Here is a 19,115-nt window from a genome sequence, read left to right as displayed (position 1 = left end):
ATGGCAGACAGAAATTATAAAAATCACTGCAATGCACTGAAATACCTCCCATAAGCATTGGTGCAAAGCTTCCAAAGAAACGATGCATTTATTAAAGGAAAAACATCTAGACACACTGTGACAGTTCTATAGAAGCAAATTGCTTTGAGCAACTTGGCCTCTGGAAGAGATGCCATTTCTGTACAGTCATTATTAAGGTTGCATGATCAGTCTTTCCATAGTTTTACTGACTGGGAAATAAATGGATAAAATAAAAAACGGGATTTCTCTTGGCAGAGAAAAAGTTCATGCACCCTAAGCCTCTGTATTTCTTGATATTTCATATTTCATGACATGAGTTTTCTGAACCGATTGAATTATTTTTTACCTTCGGCTACAGTTCTTCAAGACATGTTGATTTCTATAAATCTGTGTCCCTAGAAGTGAAAAGATTTTAACAAAAATCTGTTATACATTCTACACACCTTATGTATTTAGGTATCTGTACGTACACAGAATAGAAGATGCCACATTGTGTCCTGTGATTATCTTGGCAATCTGAGTGAGTTTCTGAAGAAGAACAGGCTTCTGTGTTTTAAGAACTAGCAGGAGAGAGGATGGGCTTTTTTTGTTGTTTCAGTTTTAAGTTCTACTTAGAGTAGAAGTTTATCAACAAAAAGAGATGAACTGCTATTTATCAGAAGACAAGAAAACAGGTGGAATATTAACTAGATAGGTTATTTGTAGGAGGTAAGTAATTTATTAGGCTTATAAATTGTACCTATGAGGAACTTTCTCATGTCAAATCCTTAGTGCTTTAGGAAGTAATTCGAGAAGCTAATTCAAAGGAAATGCATTCGCGCAGTAAGTTTGATAAGTGAAAGAACCACATTGATAACTCTATTACATGGTGCTTAACCTATCCTAGCCACATGGTCTGGAGGGGGGAAGCTGTCTTTAAGCATTGTCCTATGGTATTCAAAGCAGCAAAGAAGAGAGTAATAGGAAAAAATTCCTTGACAAGTGCATATTATTAACCAATACTTTTGTACTCACTGAGTTATGAGAAAAACCATCTATAAAGAAGCATAATTTTATAGTCTTTACCTACTGTCCATTTGTCTCTGTCCCATTGTGCAAGTTTCCATGCCTATAACTATGTCAGCACTTTGCAGCTGCACTTGAAAAACACTTAAAAGTAATTCTAGTTCTTTTCCATAAGAGTCTATGTAAAAGGCATACAACTATCTGCATCTTTGGAACATTTGCATGCTTTGAGCATTTTAATATATCCAAGGGGTGGAAACTTGATTCATAGGCTAATTATCACTGCAATAAAATTCAGTACAGTATGAAGTCAAGTGCACTTGGTGTACCTTTCCTGAACAAGAAATTCCTGCAAGGTGTGTCTAACTGTATTGTTAGCTTAAAATATTTCAAGCTGTCATTGTGTAAGACAAGAAAACCCCTCCAGACTAGAAAAACTTCTAAAATTATGTTACATCCCATATTTATAACAAAAAATTATTAAAAATGGATAGTAATGAAAACAGAAAAAAAAGTGTTTTGTGTAGTTACAGATGTGTTTGTGATTCTATTACTCCATATTGAAATCAAATAATTTTTAAAAGAATTTTTAGTCTACATAATGAATTTCTAATGCTTGGTTACTGTTTGTTCCTTTACCTTATAATACATTCTGCACTTAATGGACAGAAAAACAGAGAAGAAAAGAAAAAAGAAAGATATTCAGCTAAAGAATTGCAAGGAAAAAGAGGAAGGAACCATGGAACATGGCACTATACAACTGTAACCATTCACTGTTCCTAAGTATTGTGTAGGTATTTCTGTACTACAACACGACAGAATCTTATATGATACTGAAATCTGTGCAGTGTTACATGAAAGGAACAAAAAAAAAAAAAAAAAATTGATGTTGATTGTAAATCCTGTGCCAGGTCACTCCTTCCTGGTTTACTGCTGTGGTATTTTTGTTTCCTATTTTGAATGTAGGAGTCTCATTCCAAGAAACAAAATCATCCTGTGATTTGATCAAATATTGTTACTCTTCAAATTTTGGCACAGACTTAAGCCCTGCATTGTTTGTCGACTGCCTATAAATTAATATGCATAACAGAATTTGGATAATTAAAATTTAATAATAATCTTTCTAGTCACCCTCTACTGTTATTTTTCCCTTTAAACTTGCTGTAAGCTCTCAGTTTCTTGTGGAAAGATATGAAGACAACCTCTGACTCAAAAGGAGCATCAGTTTAGACAAAAGCGTGAGATACGATGCAGTGAAAAGGATGTGTGGTACAACAATGAAAACAAATACATATAGTTTCTAGACTCCTCCAGCACTTTACAGCAGTTTAAAAAAACCTTGTATTTGAAATTTTCTGTTCTTGTTTGAGTTCAGTTCTTGTTCCAAATAAGACTAGTTTCCAAGGTAAATGGTATTTGATAGGACTTTAGGAGGACTGAATTTTGGTAGACAAGCTGGAGAAGAGAATAGTGATACAATCATTAATGCTCTTAAAACAGACTATAAGCAAGACAGTCACACAAGTAATAGCAAAATTCATGCCTCCATGGGAGGGTGTGCATGCTGAGAAGACTTTTCAATAATCACTGTGAAAAGCTGGCTTCACAATTTCATTAATTTCTCACTGGCTTGTAGCATAACAGAAGCACATAGTTATCCCTTACGTGGACACGTGGTTTACACACCACACAAACAGAAGCTATTCATCACCTGTACACTGTTTTGCTTTGTCATTGGAAGTGTCTGGAGGGGGAAGAGCCTTGCATGGCTTTAAATACCAAGTACCAGTAGTAAAACATAGATAACTTGTGTGTTTCAGAAGTCAGTTGATAATATAGTACAGGAAAAAGTATCATGTCAGGAATTTTTACAGTCTGATTTTCAAGCATTTGGGATCAGTGACTCTTATGGCACATGCAACTGCAAGGCTAGTCAAGGATAAATCACATTCTGGTAAACAAACGGTCAATAGACTTGGGTTAATTCTTATGGGTCTTCAGTAGACTTACACCTTTGCCATTCACTGTACAAAATAATGCACACTGTAGGACTAAACTAAGACTGGCATATGGAACTGAAGTGCTTTGAAAAGAATGATGGATCTGACTAGTAAAAACAATCATTGTTTATAGAATTCATGGAATTCAATTAAAAATTATTTTTACTTATCTCTGATATTCAGTGTGAGATCTCCAAGGGAGACTCTAATTAAGAACATTTTTAGAAGCACATTTTTAATTTTTTTCAATAATGTTTATGTAAAATATCTTCCTTCTTTCCCTAATTATTGGATAATTTATGTGCATTCTATATATACTAATTATTATCTCCTTTGTAAAGTATACCTTTCAAAAATCTTACAGTAACATACTAAGCTGCCTGTACTAGCACAGTGCAAAATTCCAGAAGTGATGGGTACTATACTTCAGTAAACTAAAAAATTATATATGCTTGTGTTCCACAAGAAGTCTTCAACAACGAGGGTGAGATCACCTCCAGGTGTTTTTGATCCTAGTGCAAGACATAAGGGAGTGAAATGTCAGAAATTAGAAATGTTCTCTTACTGAAATAGTAGTTCTGTAAAAGCAGAAAGTCTGTGTTAATTGAAAAGAATGTATGACAATCAAGAAAATCACAGCTATTAAGAAATCGGAGGAATGCACAAAGCTTAAATTAGCAACGTAGAAAAGTACAAATAAGGACTGAGAAATACAGAGATATTTTACTTGAGATTAAAAACATGAGCAAGGATATAAAAGAACAGCAATTAATAACATTTGAAGGTAAAAGGTGCAGAGAGGCAATAAGGAAAGACAAGATTAAATTGTGTTGCCTAAAAAATAAAACATAAGTATGTTTTATTTTCTAATACATCAGAAGCAAAGGAACCCCCAAAACAATATTGTTTTAATTGTCCAGAGATAATAGTTTATAGTGAATAGCTATTTCACTGAATGTTTCTTTTTGGAGAAAAAAGTCTAAATTAAATTTTCAGAGCATAGAGAGATGATAAATCATCTTCCTATTTATCTCTATTTTAAATAAGTTTAAATCAAAAAGATTGGAAGCACTGAAGACTTTTACAAGAGCTGGAAAGGGAACTGCTCTGTTGTTTTTAGCAAATGTTTGAACACTGGACAAGTTCCAGAAGACTGAAAGAAAACCCGCATAGTGTCATTATTTTAACAGGATAAGAAGTACTGCCCTAATAATGTCATCTACATCTTTTTATCTAGTGTAAAACAACTGATACAGGACTTAAACTAATTACTAATAGATTAATTAACTAGTAGTATACTCAATGGTGTTGGAAAAGTAAGCTTGCCAATACTGTAGTATTTTTTTCTGGCCCTCACTTTGGCTGTAAGTAATATATGCAGGATTATACAAGACACATAATGTAATACTGTACATTCAAAAAAAGTATTTAAATTTAAGAGATTAAAAAGATACATGACACATAATACATTGATTTAAACTGTGATAATTATGAGGTCTGAAAATGTAAGCATGTATAAAAAATTAGAAGCAGGAAAATTATATTTACCCTTACAGCATATAGAAGAAATGAGCCTTGTTTCTAACCAGGTCTTCTACCATTTAATTCTTGGCCATAGGATGACCTAAAGCTTTCACCAAAGACATGGAAGAAAAGACCAGCACCTTCTAATGAGTGCTAGAGAAACGTGGAAAATGAGAAAGTGATGATGACGGCTGGTCTAAATTGAGAACTAAACCAGCCAGTCATTAATGGTGGAATAAGGAGACCCTAGCTACCTTTTATATATTGCTTCACCACCAACTTTGAAAAACAGAAGCAGCAGCTCTGAAAGTGGGCTGGGCATCACACAGTGATGGACACATTACATGATAGTGAAGCTAACAAGTCCCAGCCCGGGTCAATAAATAAAGAAAGGAAAACTGACCTGGAACACACAGACACCCGTTTTCCTGTGCTTTCACTGAATACTGCTGCTACCTGACTGGTGTGTCCAGTTTGGATTCTAGAAGTTTGTAACATGAAGAAGGGTTTATAAGAAAACATGACTTAGACAGAACGATGCAAGAGGCTTACCTTCAGTTATCAAAAGGAATTAACTGTTTGGGCTACACGGGCAGAGAGAAGACAGTAGACAACTGGAGCAGTCTTCATACTAGCAATAAAATCTGTGACACCAAATGCTTAGAAATTGAAGCTAAAGGGGCTCAGAGAGCAAACAAGTGAAATTTTTTAATGGCAATGAATAATTAAAAGCATTTATACTAAATTTAAGTGGATTTTGTGTCACTGAAAACTTTGAAAGCAATATTAATTGTATTTACGAAAATTACTGAAAGTTGAGCTGGAACTTTTGGAATCGAAGGACACAGGGAAGTCCTACAGACTTGGCTAAGTAAGGAGTCAGGCTAGAGGACACAATCACATCTGCTCACCTTATTAGTCTCACTTAAATATGAAGAAGTTAGAGAAAGTCTTTTAAGGACGGGGAACGGAATTTAATCACAGAAGTGAGGAGGACTCTAGTAGATACAGTAATTTTTTTTCTTTATTATTATTTATCAGGGATAACAAGAAACATGTCAGGAAGAGAGAGAGAAGGTTTCAGTGAAGAGAAGCAAGTAAAGAATAGAAAAATCACTGGAATGAAGAAGGATCTCAGAACAAGTTAAAAACAAAAATTAGACCATCTGAAAATACAGAAGAATCCAAGAAGGGATGGCCAGCATCCCAGAATCCTGAAAGACAAGGCAAACAGTATTAAAAAAACATAGAGGCAAGTATTTTTAACTCTTTATTGACACAAAGAGAAGAATCTGCTAAGGACCAGAAAGAAAGAAATACCAGATGAGTCCTTAAGAAAACATACAGGAGAAAAAAACCCCTCCATGTCCTTCAATTTCTGATCAAGAAGTAATTAATTTCTGTAAGTTAAACACTAGAATAAATAAGCAGGGAAGAGGACAATATAAGCAAACCTCATCAACCTTGAGTACAAAGGTTTAAAAGGTTAAAAGGACTAGCATGTTGAATACTGAAAAGTATCCTGAATGCATTCATTTTGCAAAGGTACACAGGATGGACAAATACTAACGATATCAACAGATTATCAAACAGAATTAAGACTATTTGTCATTTTCCGGCAAAGGTGAGAACATTAGGGAAAATAGATGCTGGCTGCTTAGGAATGAGACGAGGAACAATACAGAAAAGATGAGCACTGAGCCTAATTTTCCTTAGAATATATCTCCAGAATAGGCAGCAATATGAACAATAACTGACTGTCACTGCATGTAAAAAAGGAACGATGCTGGATCAAAATAAATCTGAGAAAATAGAGAGGTACCTAGGTGAACTGCTAATATCATGCATGTTAAATGTGAGAACTATTGATAACTGGATTTAAAACAAATGGAAGACATTAGTATATTGGTGGAATTATCAAAGAATTTCTCTTTCACTCATTCCCCTCAAAGTCACTGTGCAAAATATAAACACATATACTTAAAAAAATAATTAAAACCCATACTATTTTCCTGTCATAGGATTCTCCACTGCTGTATGTTGTAGCTAGTGTGGATGCACATTCTTCCAGATACCACGGCTTTTTCCCACTTTCAGCTGTGCTGCTTATGGAGATTGTGTAGATGCTATTGGTGTAGCCATCACAGGAGCAGTGGTCTCGACTTCTTCCACCATTTCCAGATGCCCAAACAAAGACTGAACCTAAGCCTCTTCGTCCCTGTTCGGAAACAGTACAAAAGACTTGATTAATAATTCTTCTTTTCTCCCTCAACTGCTTAATAGCCAGATCTTTTTCCCAAAAAAAGACATCTAAGGAGAAGAAGAAAAAAGGAAAGGAAAGGGAAAGGGAAAAGGAAAAGGAAAAGACAACTTCCCTGAGAGGAATTTGAAATGAGAACAGGATTTAGCAGAACCAGACATTGGAAAACGTGAGAAAATGAGTGGTATGAAGACAGTAACTTTTATACACTGTTTGTTGGTCTGCATCTATGTTACCTGGATCTACCTAGAAAGTTGTGCTGAAAACTCAGAGGAAGAAGTAAAATACCATATTGGCTTTCTGGGTTGCAAACACACATTGCTGGCTTATGTCAGCCTCTCATCTACCAGCACCCCCAAGTCCGTCTTGAGTCCTTCTTGGCAAGACTGCTTTTGATCTGTTCATCCCACAGCTTGTATTGATATTGGAGATTGCCCTGACCCAGGTGCACCACCTGCAATTGGTCCTACTAAACCTCATAAGATCCTCATTGGCCCATTTCTTGAGCACGTCCAGGTCCCTCTGGATGGCATTCCATCTTTCAGGTGTATCAACTGCACCCCTCAGCTTGGTGTCATCTGCAAATTTGCTGAGGATGCAGTCAATCCCTTCATCTAGGTCATTAATGAAGACATTGGATAACATGGCGTAACAATAATAACAGTGTGGACTCCTGAGGTACATTTGTTGCTGATGTCCACTGGACTCGGAACCAATGACCACTGTCATCTGGATGTGAGTGTCCAACCACTTTCTTATCCAACAGCCCATTTATCAAATCCATCCCTCTCCAATTTAGAGAGAAGGATGTTGTGGGTGATGTGTCAAAGGCTTTACCAAAGTCCAGAAAAATGACACCTGTAGCCCTTCCCTTGCCCACAGATGCAGTCACTCCATTACAGAAGGCCACTAGATTGGTCAGGCAGGATTTTCCCTTGGTGAAACCGTGCTGGCTCTCTCAAATCACCTCCCTGTCCTCAATGTGCCTTAGCATAGCTTCTAGGAGGATCTGCTCCATGATCTTCCCAGGCACAGAGGTGACATTGACAGGTTGGGAGTTCCCAAAGTCCTTTCTACCCTTTTTAAGGATGGGTACAATGTTTCCCTTTTTCCAGTTACCTGGGCCTTCACCAGACTGCCATGACTTCTCAAATATCATGGAAATAATTAGTGAGTTTAATAAAAGTATACTACCTGGAAAGACTTTTCAGCAAAATAAGTTAAATAGCAAATTCTCCTGGCTAGTGTTTACATAAAGCTATGTCTCTAAAATGCAAATTTTCATTTTAAAACATTTCAAGCAGAGAGAAAAATCCCAAGGTGCCAAGTTTAATATACTATGAAATCCACATTCTCCAGACAGGATCACTCTGAATACTGCAATTTTTTCACTTCCTTTAGTTTATCTTAGCTAATGCACTAACAAAAAGATGAAAAATAGCAACATTTTCAGTGTGATGGGGTTTTTTTGTTTGTTTGGGGGTTTTGGGGTTTGTTTGTTTGTTTTAAGACAACCTTTATGGAGTCTTACAGCTCTCCTTCTCCATATTTTTAACCCTCACCAATTGAAAATTCCTTTTCCATCTGGAATTCTTGTTGTGGCTGCTTTTTCCCACTAGCAGGTTCCAGTTCAGAGCCTCCCAAAGCCAGTGGGATGTGACTTCTCTTTCCTTCTTACAAAGAGGTCATCTCCCTTTGCATATCTTTACTTCTCATACCTCCATTCTGAAAACACAGACTAAAGGAAGGGTAATGGGAAAAATTATTTCATGCATATTCACCAATTTATTATACCAGCAGGTCAGGGAGACAGAAATTATACCTCTCTCTATACTTGTGGCCAATAGGAGGGAAGACTATGCTAAAAATATGCTGGTTCATTACTTTTTGATGTGTTTTTGCTTGATTCTTTCTGGTTTTATTTTGGTTCCATCCCATCATCTCTTGAAATTAGATCATGCTTTCCAGCAGTAAGTATTATCTGCTTTCATCTTCTGTTTCCTTCATGGTAATGGTAATTCTTGGCTTGACCATCAATTCTGACATCCATTTCAGAATCATGTACAGATTCCTGTTTGGTCCTATACTTCCCTTAAAAAATACCTCTCTCCTACATAACCCTTCACCCAAAAAAGTTTATATATATATAGGCACGTAGAATACACAGAAAAAAGAATATCATACAGCCACACTTCTACCTCCAGAACATGTTGAAATATTCAATCAGAACCTTTCTTTAATGAATTTTCTCAGGTATCTGTTATTTGTAGAATTTGACACATTCTACATGTTTTTTCTTCTTCACATGCAGGTCTTGAAAGCAGTATTATGTAATTATATATGGCTAAACTGATACCCCATGGGAAATTCAGAATAACCACCAATACAATCAAGATAGAAGAAATGTGAATTCAGGGTAATCAAAAAAAAAAAAAGTTTTGTAAAAGAACTACTCAAGAAGATGCATACAAAAAAAAATCCTACTAATAACAATCTGTCATTTTTCTGCTGTTGACAGCAGATGGTTCTGTATGCAAACAGCAGTATAACATGATTTGTCCCATGCAATAAAAACATTTTCACTGCAGCGTATGACTGTATTATTAGCTTGTCTGCACAGAGAATGCGTCTCTATTTCCTTAGATGTATACCTATGCTGCTCTGCTAATAATGAACAACAAGCTGCAGAAACAGGTATTTGAATTCATTTTTGGTCACAGAATTGTGAAAACACGCCAATGGATGTTAGAAATTCTGCATTTATCATTTAAAAATGATAAACATCAATTTAGATTTTTAATAGTAAGGGCAGGGCTTTAAAAAAAATAGCCATTTGCACCTGGATTTACATTTTCATGCTAAGTTTTTTTGGTAAACAAATTATGGCAAATATTTCTTTAAAACTAAAGTCTCCAGCGAATATGTAAAGGATCAATGTCTCTGTTATTGCAATAAAAAATAAGTACCAGGTGCATTGACCAATGGAAAAGAGCATTTTCTACCATATACAAAGGAAGAATTCCCATTCCTCCAATGCACTGTGCATATAAGAGCTCCGAAGTTCAAAGAAAATAATAGCATTACCTTCAGATCAGAAAACATGCTAGACATCTTGTTCCTAGAAGCTACTTGGCAAAGCAAATGGCACTCTTAAAAATAATTTAGAAAGTAACCATCCAAACTAATTTCAACAGGAAAATTCAGGAGATATGTTCAGGAGATGTCTGGATCTGGCGCTGTGTGATAGAGATGGTTACAGTGGGTGGTAGGTGGACAGTTGGACTGGCTGATCTTGAAGGCCGCTTCCAACCTTGATGATTCTATGAACAGGACTAAAAGAATTTGTCAAGTATTTGTCAAATAAATCCTGGTTCACCATTTGGTTTCCAAACACTCTACTTTAATTCAGTAAACCGAAACATGCTTTGGAAAATATGAACTTGTTAATAACTATGCCCAACAAGTAAACAGAGCAAGAACATCAGCTGTTCTACTATATGTGAATGTCATTCCCAGTTGGTATCCTTTAAATAAAGACAGTTAAAAAACAGTTGGACTGTGTTACAAAGTTAAGATAAACACACGTGCAAGGCACTGCATAGTTTTTACTGTTTGTCTAAGTCTATAATTTGTCATTTGCCAGGTGCCCAAGGGTACAAGACAAAAAGGCAAGCCTTGAGATGCCAAGAAGACACGCGTCATTTATTATTCAAAAGCAAAGGTGCATTTACAAATCATATGAACAGAACTTGAGCAAAACTAAGAGTTAGTAACTCTTCTATAGAGGAGGCATACACCAGGGTTGAATGGATGTGCAGTAAAGTATGCTCAACGCTTGTCCCATGATTTTAAAATTTCATTCCCTCTCCCTCTAGGCACAGGAGTTGCTTCTGCTCTTCCCTTTGCAACGGTAGCTAGGACTGCCTCTTATAAACTCTGCACAGTGTCCATAGTTTTGCACTTGTGCTTGTCAGTGCACTAAATCAGTGCATTATGCACTATGAAAGGTTCTCCTTTTGTTTGGTCTACTTATTAAAATTGCATAAAATGTCACATTTAATTTTAAAAAACAAATCAGCTGTCCCATTATGCAAAAGAAGAAGTATTTCACTGATGACTGTGACTTGCTATTAACCCAGCCACAGTCCAATTTTCTAGCACATTTTCTGGACAAAGCCAGTGTGCGCTCAACAGATGGCTGACCTTAAACGAAATGGACTCAGGTCTTTCACAAAGAGGCCCCAAGGCAGAAATTGCACTTGAAAAAACATGAGAGAAGAATCTCAGGGCATTCTGGCTTTTTTTTCTGCTAGTGCCTCTTTTTCCTTGGTCAGCAAGTTGCAAGCAGGTAAGTGATACAAAAGCTCCTTTTTGTTTTTTCCAGTCCACCAGCATGGACAGGTTAAGTCTGCCAAGAATCAGAGCCAGTATGAACATGCTCATAATGACATCTGCAGAATTTCCTTATACTATTCAAGAAACATCCCCTGCTCCAAGTGTGTGTGTTTGTGTACGCACCACATCTTTATGAGTGAATGCCTTAGCAGTACTGGCAGGCACCTTTACAAGGCAGAGGTCTTCACACACTCATCTAAAGACAACCAGCAGTCCCACACACTTTAAGTTGCTTACAGCACTCTTCCATCTAATAAAAACAGTTTCCACCTACAAGATGTAGTATGAGCCAGTGGAGTAAGTTTAAATCACACTATTTTATAAACTTTAGACTCTACATTCATTCACTGCTTTACAAGTCAAGTTGCCTTAATCCAGCCTGTGAATCCTGACTATTACCTGCTCAGGAATCGAGTGCCCCAATAACCCTACCTGCCTATGGAAGGAGGGTTACTGTCCTGATAGAAGTGATCAAATTTACAAAGGAACAAGGAAGAAAATGTGAAGGAGCAGGAAAGGCAGAGGACAGAACCGCTTACTTGGAGTAATTAAGAGTTACAGAGGTGGCAGCCAGGGAGAGGTAATTTGGCACCGATATGCTGGAAATTGCACACTGATGAGCAGAAAACAAACCATGAAAGTACAAAATGGAGAGAGAAGGGACACTCTATCCACACCTAGAGCCTAAACATTTAATTTCCTATATTTTCCCTAATACTGTTCTAAAATTACTTAATGTTTCCAAGAACAAAAACTACTGCCAGAAAGTGAAATTGATCCATAAGTGGAAGCTGGAAAAAGTAGCCCATGGTATGACCTCTTCCTTAAAAACTAATTCCTAAAGAGGAAATGTTCATAACTGAATGTGCAGAACAGAGGCCACTATTCTGGAGCCCTGAAAAACCTACTATGCAGACATGGTTTTTAGGTGCAGCATAGTAAAATCACTGTAGGGCCAGGCATAAAGGATCACAGCATCCTGAGAAATGCACCTGTGAGACGCAGCATCTCCTTTCTTCCAGTTTCTGCTGATTTCTGTACTCTCTAGGATGTGGATGCTGCTGCCCTGTACACAGCAATGCCAAGCTGTTCACTGTCAGCATTTTGCTTTTGACCAGTAGCTCCTGCTGAATTTCTACCAGACCATTTAACCTCTAATCTGGGAATGAAACACAGTCTCAACATCCTTAAGGCACAACATCCTCAAAACTCTTTTGTAGACTGCACAGCACTGAACTTGAAAGCAGGCATTCTCCAAAAACAGATAATGGTAGGCTGAGAGTCCAGGTCAACTATTCTGAAGTGCTACCAGAAGACAGCCAAACAGATTTTTTTTTTAAACAATCTTCTTAGATATCAAAAGCAAAAATTCATGAATAAAAGGAGAAAATTCTCAAGCCAATAATTCTGTTGAGGTATCCATGCTCTCAGAAAAATTCATGTTTGTGCATCAATTTATTAAAAATGCACACCTATGGTATCACTAAGGAAATAAGTAATGAGCCAAACAGATGTGCATAAATGATGCATGGCTGAGGGAATGGACAAAAATGGTCACCTGTGTTTTTATATTAGCAGTTATATTTTTACTCTTAAGAAAACTAGGAAGTAAAGAAAATATTTCCTGTTGCTGGAACACAGCAACATGTATACACACATAATATATATACAATGCAAAAATATATCACTACTCGAAAAAAGCAGTGATTACCTCATATTGTTGGAAAGGGAAGTGGTTGCTATGAAAGGTTACTGGCTACTTCTGAAATAGATCCCTAATTAAGAAAATGAAAGACAAAATAATTAACCATGCCTTAAAAAAAGGAAAAAAATGTATTTTGTTATCTCTTAGGGTATGATACCTTTGAAATACTGAAGTGATAAAGCATTCTAATGTGTGTATAAAAAACCACCGTATTGAATCACCACAAGCACCCATGTATAAGCACACTAATTATCGGGGTATATCAGTGGAACAATTCCGTGTGTAGGCTTCATATGGTGTATTTTTGCTTTACTCTTCACACGAAGAACGGTTTAAACAGTTCTAAGACATTCCCCACAGAGCTATAATTAGTGCCAAAGTGCAACCAAAAGAACTGTTGGCTGAAACCTGAAATATGAACATGTGCAAAACCGGAAGGAATTTCTCATTTACCTAAACAAAACAGCCCGCTCAAAGACTGCATGAATCACAGTTCTGGTTCAGGCTCTCTCTCTATAGTATCATAACTATTGTTACCAGGATAAAACAAGTTATCAACACAAGAGCTTGCTTCGCCAAAATTTCTGTTGTACAAAGAGTTTCTAGTTAATCAGAGCTGAAATTGTCCCTGCATGCAAAGCCAAAATAAACAGGCAGTGCACAGGAAAGCTATCAGTGTGAGAACTCGATATGGGATCAATGTTACACACAAACACCCATTACATGGGATGGGTTCAGGCAGTTCTCACTGCCTTTATACTACTATCTGATTAATCACTCTAGAAAGGAGCCCAGGGCCACTAGATCCACACAGCTGTTGTTTCACTACTTACATCAGACTCTTCCTTGTGGAAAACTTCAGGTTTAGAGAAGTCTGTTGAACCTTGGGGTTTAACCAAAATAACCTTTTATTTTCTGCAAATTTAGCTCTTTTCTGTAGATAATCAGGAAAATATGGCTGCTTCACAGCTACTTTTGCAGGCTGAGGACTGAAGTAATAGCTTTGAGCAGTTTGTCTCCCATAGCATTCATTTAAGACACAATGTACAGGCTGTGTGAAAAGTCATTGCCCTCACAGTTCTGTGCCTTAAACCGTTAATTCTCTGCACAGAAAACTTTTGACACCAAACTTCCTGTGATTTCCATTCTAGAAATCTAATTTTTCCTACATGACATATAGAAATACATAGATACTACTGTTGTTCAAATATATGAGTGAAGTGGATGTGATGTGCTCAAACAAAGAAACCAGATTCATGTTTCAAAAAGGCAGGCTCGGAAATCTATATACTTCAGCGTATGGAAATAGATTAATTTGCCAAAGCTGCTTTTCAGTATTGTTTTTTCAAATTAAGATTACTCCACAAAAAGAATGGTGTGGGGTTTTTTTTTTGTGTTCAATATATCACCTGTTTTAGGCTGGGCATCCAAAACCAGAGGCATTTTGGCAAGTCTAAAACCAGCAATGCTATTCTGGCTTGTTTCAACAGTTTCCATGCATGTGTGAGATGGGATGAGGTAACCAAACAGTTTTGGTTTCCAGTACACTTTGTGACATTGTAAGAAAAATGGACATTTTGGGTATATTTTCCCGTAACTCTAATTACAAATTTTCCCATCTTTCAGGATTTTTGTATTTCATTGAATGCAGTGTAAGAACATGTCTGATATATTATTTCTTTTTCTACATTTTTTTGGTACTACATGCTGACTATCCATGAAAAAGCTCATTTTTCACAGAAAGCAAAGGACAGCAATTTGAAGGTTAGCTTTGTGTGAGGAGGAAATGGTTGGAAACCAGGAGATTGGTGAAGAGAGAGAAAAGTAAGTTGGTTTTAGAATTGTTTTTGCTCAGAGACCAACCCTGCACCTGGGAGATGTTAGAAAATACTCAGTGTGAGAGAATTCACGTAGTTCTGTTTGCTTTGGGTTGTTTTCTGTCTGCTGAAGAAGAAATGAAATTTTCTCAGAGTAGATAACAGGATGTTGTTAAAGACTTAAAAGCATTCTTCCCATAGGCTGGGGGCCTCTTTGTAAGGGGGGGAAGGAAGATAAGAAGTTCTGAGATTGTAAAACACAGCCCAGTGAAGATTCATGCATGCTCCAGGCTCTTTGATATGTAACGAAGGGCTCAGGCCCTGATAAAATGAGGTTAGCAATGTATATATACAACTTTGTTTCTTTGTATTCCTCCAGGCAGTGACATGATGGAATAAATCTATTCTTTGTACTTCAGATGTGGGTCGTGGTCGTCTTGGTGTTAGCTGCATATATTTGGTTCACACACTTTGTTCATATATTTCCCAAACAAAATAAAGTGCATAGCATCAAAGTTCATCCAGGTATCACTGAGCCTAAATATTATTTCATTCACTGGAAGGCAATATCCCAAATTCTACTTTGTTAGAATGTGAAAAGTTGCTAACTATGTGCAAACAGTAGAGCAAAGGATTACTATTATTAGCTTAATGATGTGTTAAGATTATCACCTAAACTCATTTTTTCTGGAAAATCCCTGTTTGAAGAAAAGGACATCGTATCAAGTGTAAAGCGCATCTGCAAAGTCATTAAGGCATCTGAGATACATGTATCAATCAAATGCAAGGTAGTAAGACCTAGAAATTAAGCCTATTGGTAAGAAATACAGGTAGCTGGACAAACTTTCGCAAAGCGGTGGCTTAGGAAGTCTAGGGCTATGGAAGATAATCAGCTGGGAATGAGCTGCCCTAAAATAGTCTGCTCATTGCATTGGTAAGTAAGGTCTGTATGAACGTGTCCAGGGAATACGGAAGCAGTATTGTGCATGTGTAGAGAATGCTAAAACTTGCATGCCCCATTCTGGTATCCACACTTGAAATAATAATGCCAGAAAACAGAACGTGTTTCAGAAAGAACCAGAAGAATGAAATTTGGAAATTCTGAGAGAAGGAAACTGGATATACAAAACATCACTGTTAAGATTGTAGAACAGATTTTAAAGAACAGTAAGGTGCACTTGCATTATTGGACAAAAGCTTAAAATGCAACACACACTCTAGAATTTCAGATAAACCTGTTAAGTTTTTGCCTGGTAACTTATTTTATGTAGAGAAATGTATTAGAACCAGTCTGTCTGGCTTCTGCGAAGATGTGATGAGCCCTACAAGAAATCAGTACTGAAACAAAAGAAAGTGAACATTTTTATAACAGCAAGGTGGGAGTGGAAATGATTGTACTGGAAGTAATATAGGCCCTGCTGGATAAACATAGGGGTCAAGGAAGTTATGAGTAGAGTATTTTAAGGATGAGCTGGGGAAACAAAGTTATTAGGTGATTTTGACCTAAAAGAGAAAGAGCATTTTAGTGAATCTAGTAATCATGATCACCTGCACCCAAGAAAATAATTCTGTCTGGAAGATGTGGAGAAGCACTACTCTAACGAGCAAGGAGATGGACAGACCAGTCTTTAAGTGATCAGTGAGTGTGGCATATCTATCACATCTAAATGAAGTTTGAAAGGAGACTCTGCTCTAAAAATATATCAGAAACAAAAATGGAGGGAGGAAAGGTATTTAAGATGAGGCACAATTTATGCCCAGGAACAAAGAGGCAGAAAACTGCACATGAGAAAACCCTGTTGTAACTTAGAAGAAAACCTCTAACCAATAGAATAATGTTGGCCATGAAATGTTTTCCCAACAGAATATGAGGGGGAAAAAATTCTGATTTGTTCTAGAATACAAAATGATCAATGTATTTAAAGGGCACAGTGCCTGTGGTGGTAGAGCGCTGTACTGGATGACCTACGCTGTCATTTCCTGTCTTACGTCCTATGTTCCAATTCAATTTATCCAAGAGATCACTTGGTCAAAATCTGTAATGACTTACATGTGGAGTTTTCTAACATCATAAGATGCACCATAAATACAGCAAAAGAGGCATTTTACAGCAGACAGGAAAGTAAGAAACTTAGATGGGTAAGCTATAAGCTTACAATAAGCTTATTATTTGTAATATTATTATATAACAATAAGCTATATTATTTTCAATTGTGAAGATTGCTACTGCCTTGCAAAGACATGGACATAAGATTTCAGTTAAGACTGGCTCTTCCGAAAAGATGTAGAGAAACCAGAAAATAATAGATGGATCAGCAAAACAGGGATATTGATGAAGCAATAACCAGATGAAGTTCTGCTGATTGGGCTTATGACAAAAGACAGGTGTAGATGATAGATGTTAGAACTACAAGTATCAAGCCAATGGTGCTATGTCTTGTGACATCAGCAGGAAGAAATACAATGATAAAATACTGAAGGACTTTTTCAAGCTCTGTTATGTAATCAGCATCCACCTCTAGTACAGAGCCAATCAAAGTTTAACTCAGTGTGTTGAAGCATATATATATACAAAATCACATGTTCAGACTTTATATCACAGATGCAACTAGGATACACAGTATATATGCAAATCATACAATAGATAAATGCCAGGACTTAACACTAGATTAAATCAGCATACTGGAAGTCATGTCTTCTGAGACCATTCCCAAGCACAGCACTAACTCCTCTGATTGATCTTCAACAAGTAATTTTTTGCCAACTAATTGGAAACATGCAGGAAGTCTCGTGCATGTAAAAGATGTCCACATATGATCACAGACACGCATAAACACAGGTATGTGTTATTTAGACTCAAAAAACAGCTGTACAAGGTGAAAAAGCACAATACACAGTTTTAAAAACCATTAAAAAACCCCTCTGTGTCACTTTAAATGTACTAAAAACCAGCCATTTTGACACATCTGACTAGAAGTCTTCCTGCTGTAGCTTCTACCTTTGATTTCTGTAATGCAATTCTCCGGCAAAGTAAAAGAGAACAACTTCTCTTTCTGTAGACAACACATCCTACTCAGAATGATGCAGACACATGATGACAGGACAAGAAAATTTAATAGAAACATCTGCGGTAGAACACAGGGAGCAAACGTTTGCCTAAACACTTGCGAATGATGAGCAATCTCTTCCACTTTCAGAGCAGAAACATATAGTAATGACGATGATGATAATAATAAATGTGAAATCATTCTTCTTGATTTCTCTTTTTCTTCCCTTTTCTCCCTCACTCTTGCATGTGGGTAGGAGGCTTGTTTAGTGATTGTAAGAGAGCCTTTCTGCTCCCAGCAAGCACTTTGAACATATACTCTGCAGCCAAAGTTGTTGAAGCGAGAGAGATGAGAAGGGGCAGTGATGATGGGAGGGAAGGCACCAAGCTGAGCTTGCACAAGAGGTTCAGCCACACAGCATCTGGTCATTAATGTCCATCAAATATTTTGGCTTGCGTCCAGCTTGCTAAACAGAGTGGTGTCACAGAAATAAGATGAAGGTCCCTGTGCCAAAAGCTTCCATGCAGATTTCCCTTCCTCTCCACCCTCTCTAGGTTATACTAAGGAAGACCCGACCAGTTGCTGATTTATATGTACTTCCTTACGTGTACTACAGAAACATAAAGCATGTGGTTGGTGAGACATTTGGAGAGTGAGATAACCAGCTCTTTGAAACCCTTCAACGTAAAACATCCACAGTGGTCACATATCCAGAACTTGACTATTAGGTCTTTGCCAAGCAGCAGTGAGAGAACAAGCCTGAATATCTGAAATGCTTTCCTCTCCAAATGATATTGACACTGATCCCAGAATAACAGGCTTATTTGTATGAATACAAATGAACTACCCTGATGCTGCATGGCAGAGCCATGAATCAGCAAGCTCAACTCCACCAAGTGCTTACAGCATTCTGCTTATTGACTGTGAGACACAGACAGGCATCTTAAAAACATTCTTAGATTTTATATTTATGAATCAAGGAAGGCTTTTGTGTTCTCCATTTTGTTGCAGACTCAGCACAGTCTTACTACATGATTTGGCCACAATCAAGTTATGCAATGCTAAGTCTGTTCTTGAGCGCAGGGTAAAATGTGACATTACATACCTAATCTTTCCTTGAATATGTTACTTTTGGATATACCGCCATCTGTTTGATCTTTTTTTCAGGCAAATTCTGCATGATTACAATGGATTTTTCCTTGATATTATTAGGTCTACAAGTTCTAATACATTAGTACTTAAAACACAAGCGTCTAGAGTTTTCCCCACTTACGGCTATTTTCAAGAAAAGGACCTTCTCTACTGAAAGCATGATATGAAGGGAATTCTATATTTCCGCAG

At 37.0% G+C, this 19,115-nt stretch overlaps 1 protein-coding gene across 6 annotated transcripts in view; it reads right to left on the bottom strand.

The window, feature by feature from the left end:
- Positions 1-19,115, bottom strand: part of PCSK5 (proprotein convertase subtilisin/kexin type 5) — a 227,857-nt gene that overhangs the window by 107,133 nt on the left and 101,609 nt on the right. For all 6 annotated transcript variants that reach the window (XM_032096048.1, XM_032096054.1, XM_032096049.1 and 3 more), the window contains exon 8: positions 6,556-6,768. In XM_032096048.1, the coding sequence (XP_031951939.1) occupies positions 6,556-6,768 (213 nt within the window). The remainder of the gene's footprint in view (positions 1-6,555; positions 6,769-19,115) is intronic.

This window comes from Corvus moneduloides, chromosome Z, assembly GCF_009650955.1.
Source record: "Corvus moneduloides isolate bCorMon1 chromosome Z, bCorMon1.pri, whole genome shotgun sequence".
In the NCBI taxonomy this organism is placed as follows: domain Eukaryota; kingdom Metazoa; phylum Chordata; class Aves; order Passeriformes; family Corvidae; genus Corvus; species Corvus moneduloides.
Note: the sequence above shows the minus strand (reverse complement) of the source record. Positions and strands in the feature narration are given on the sequence as shown.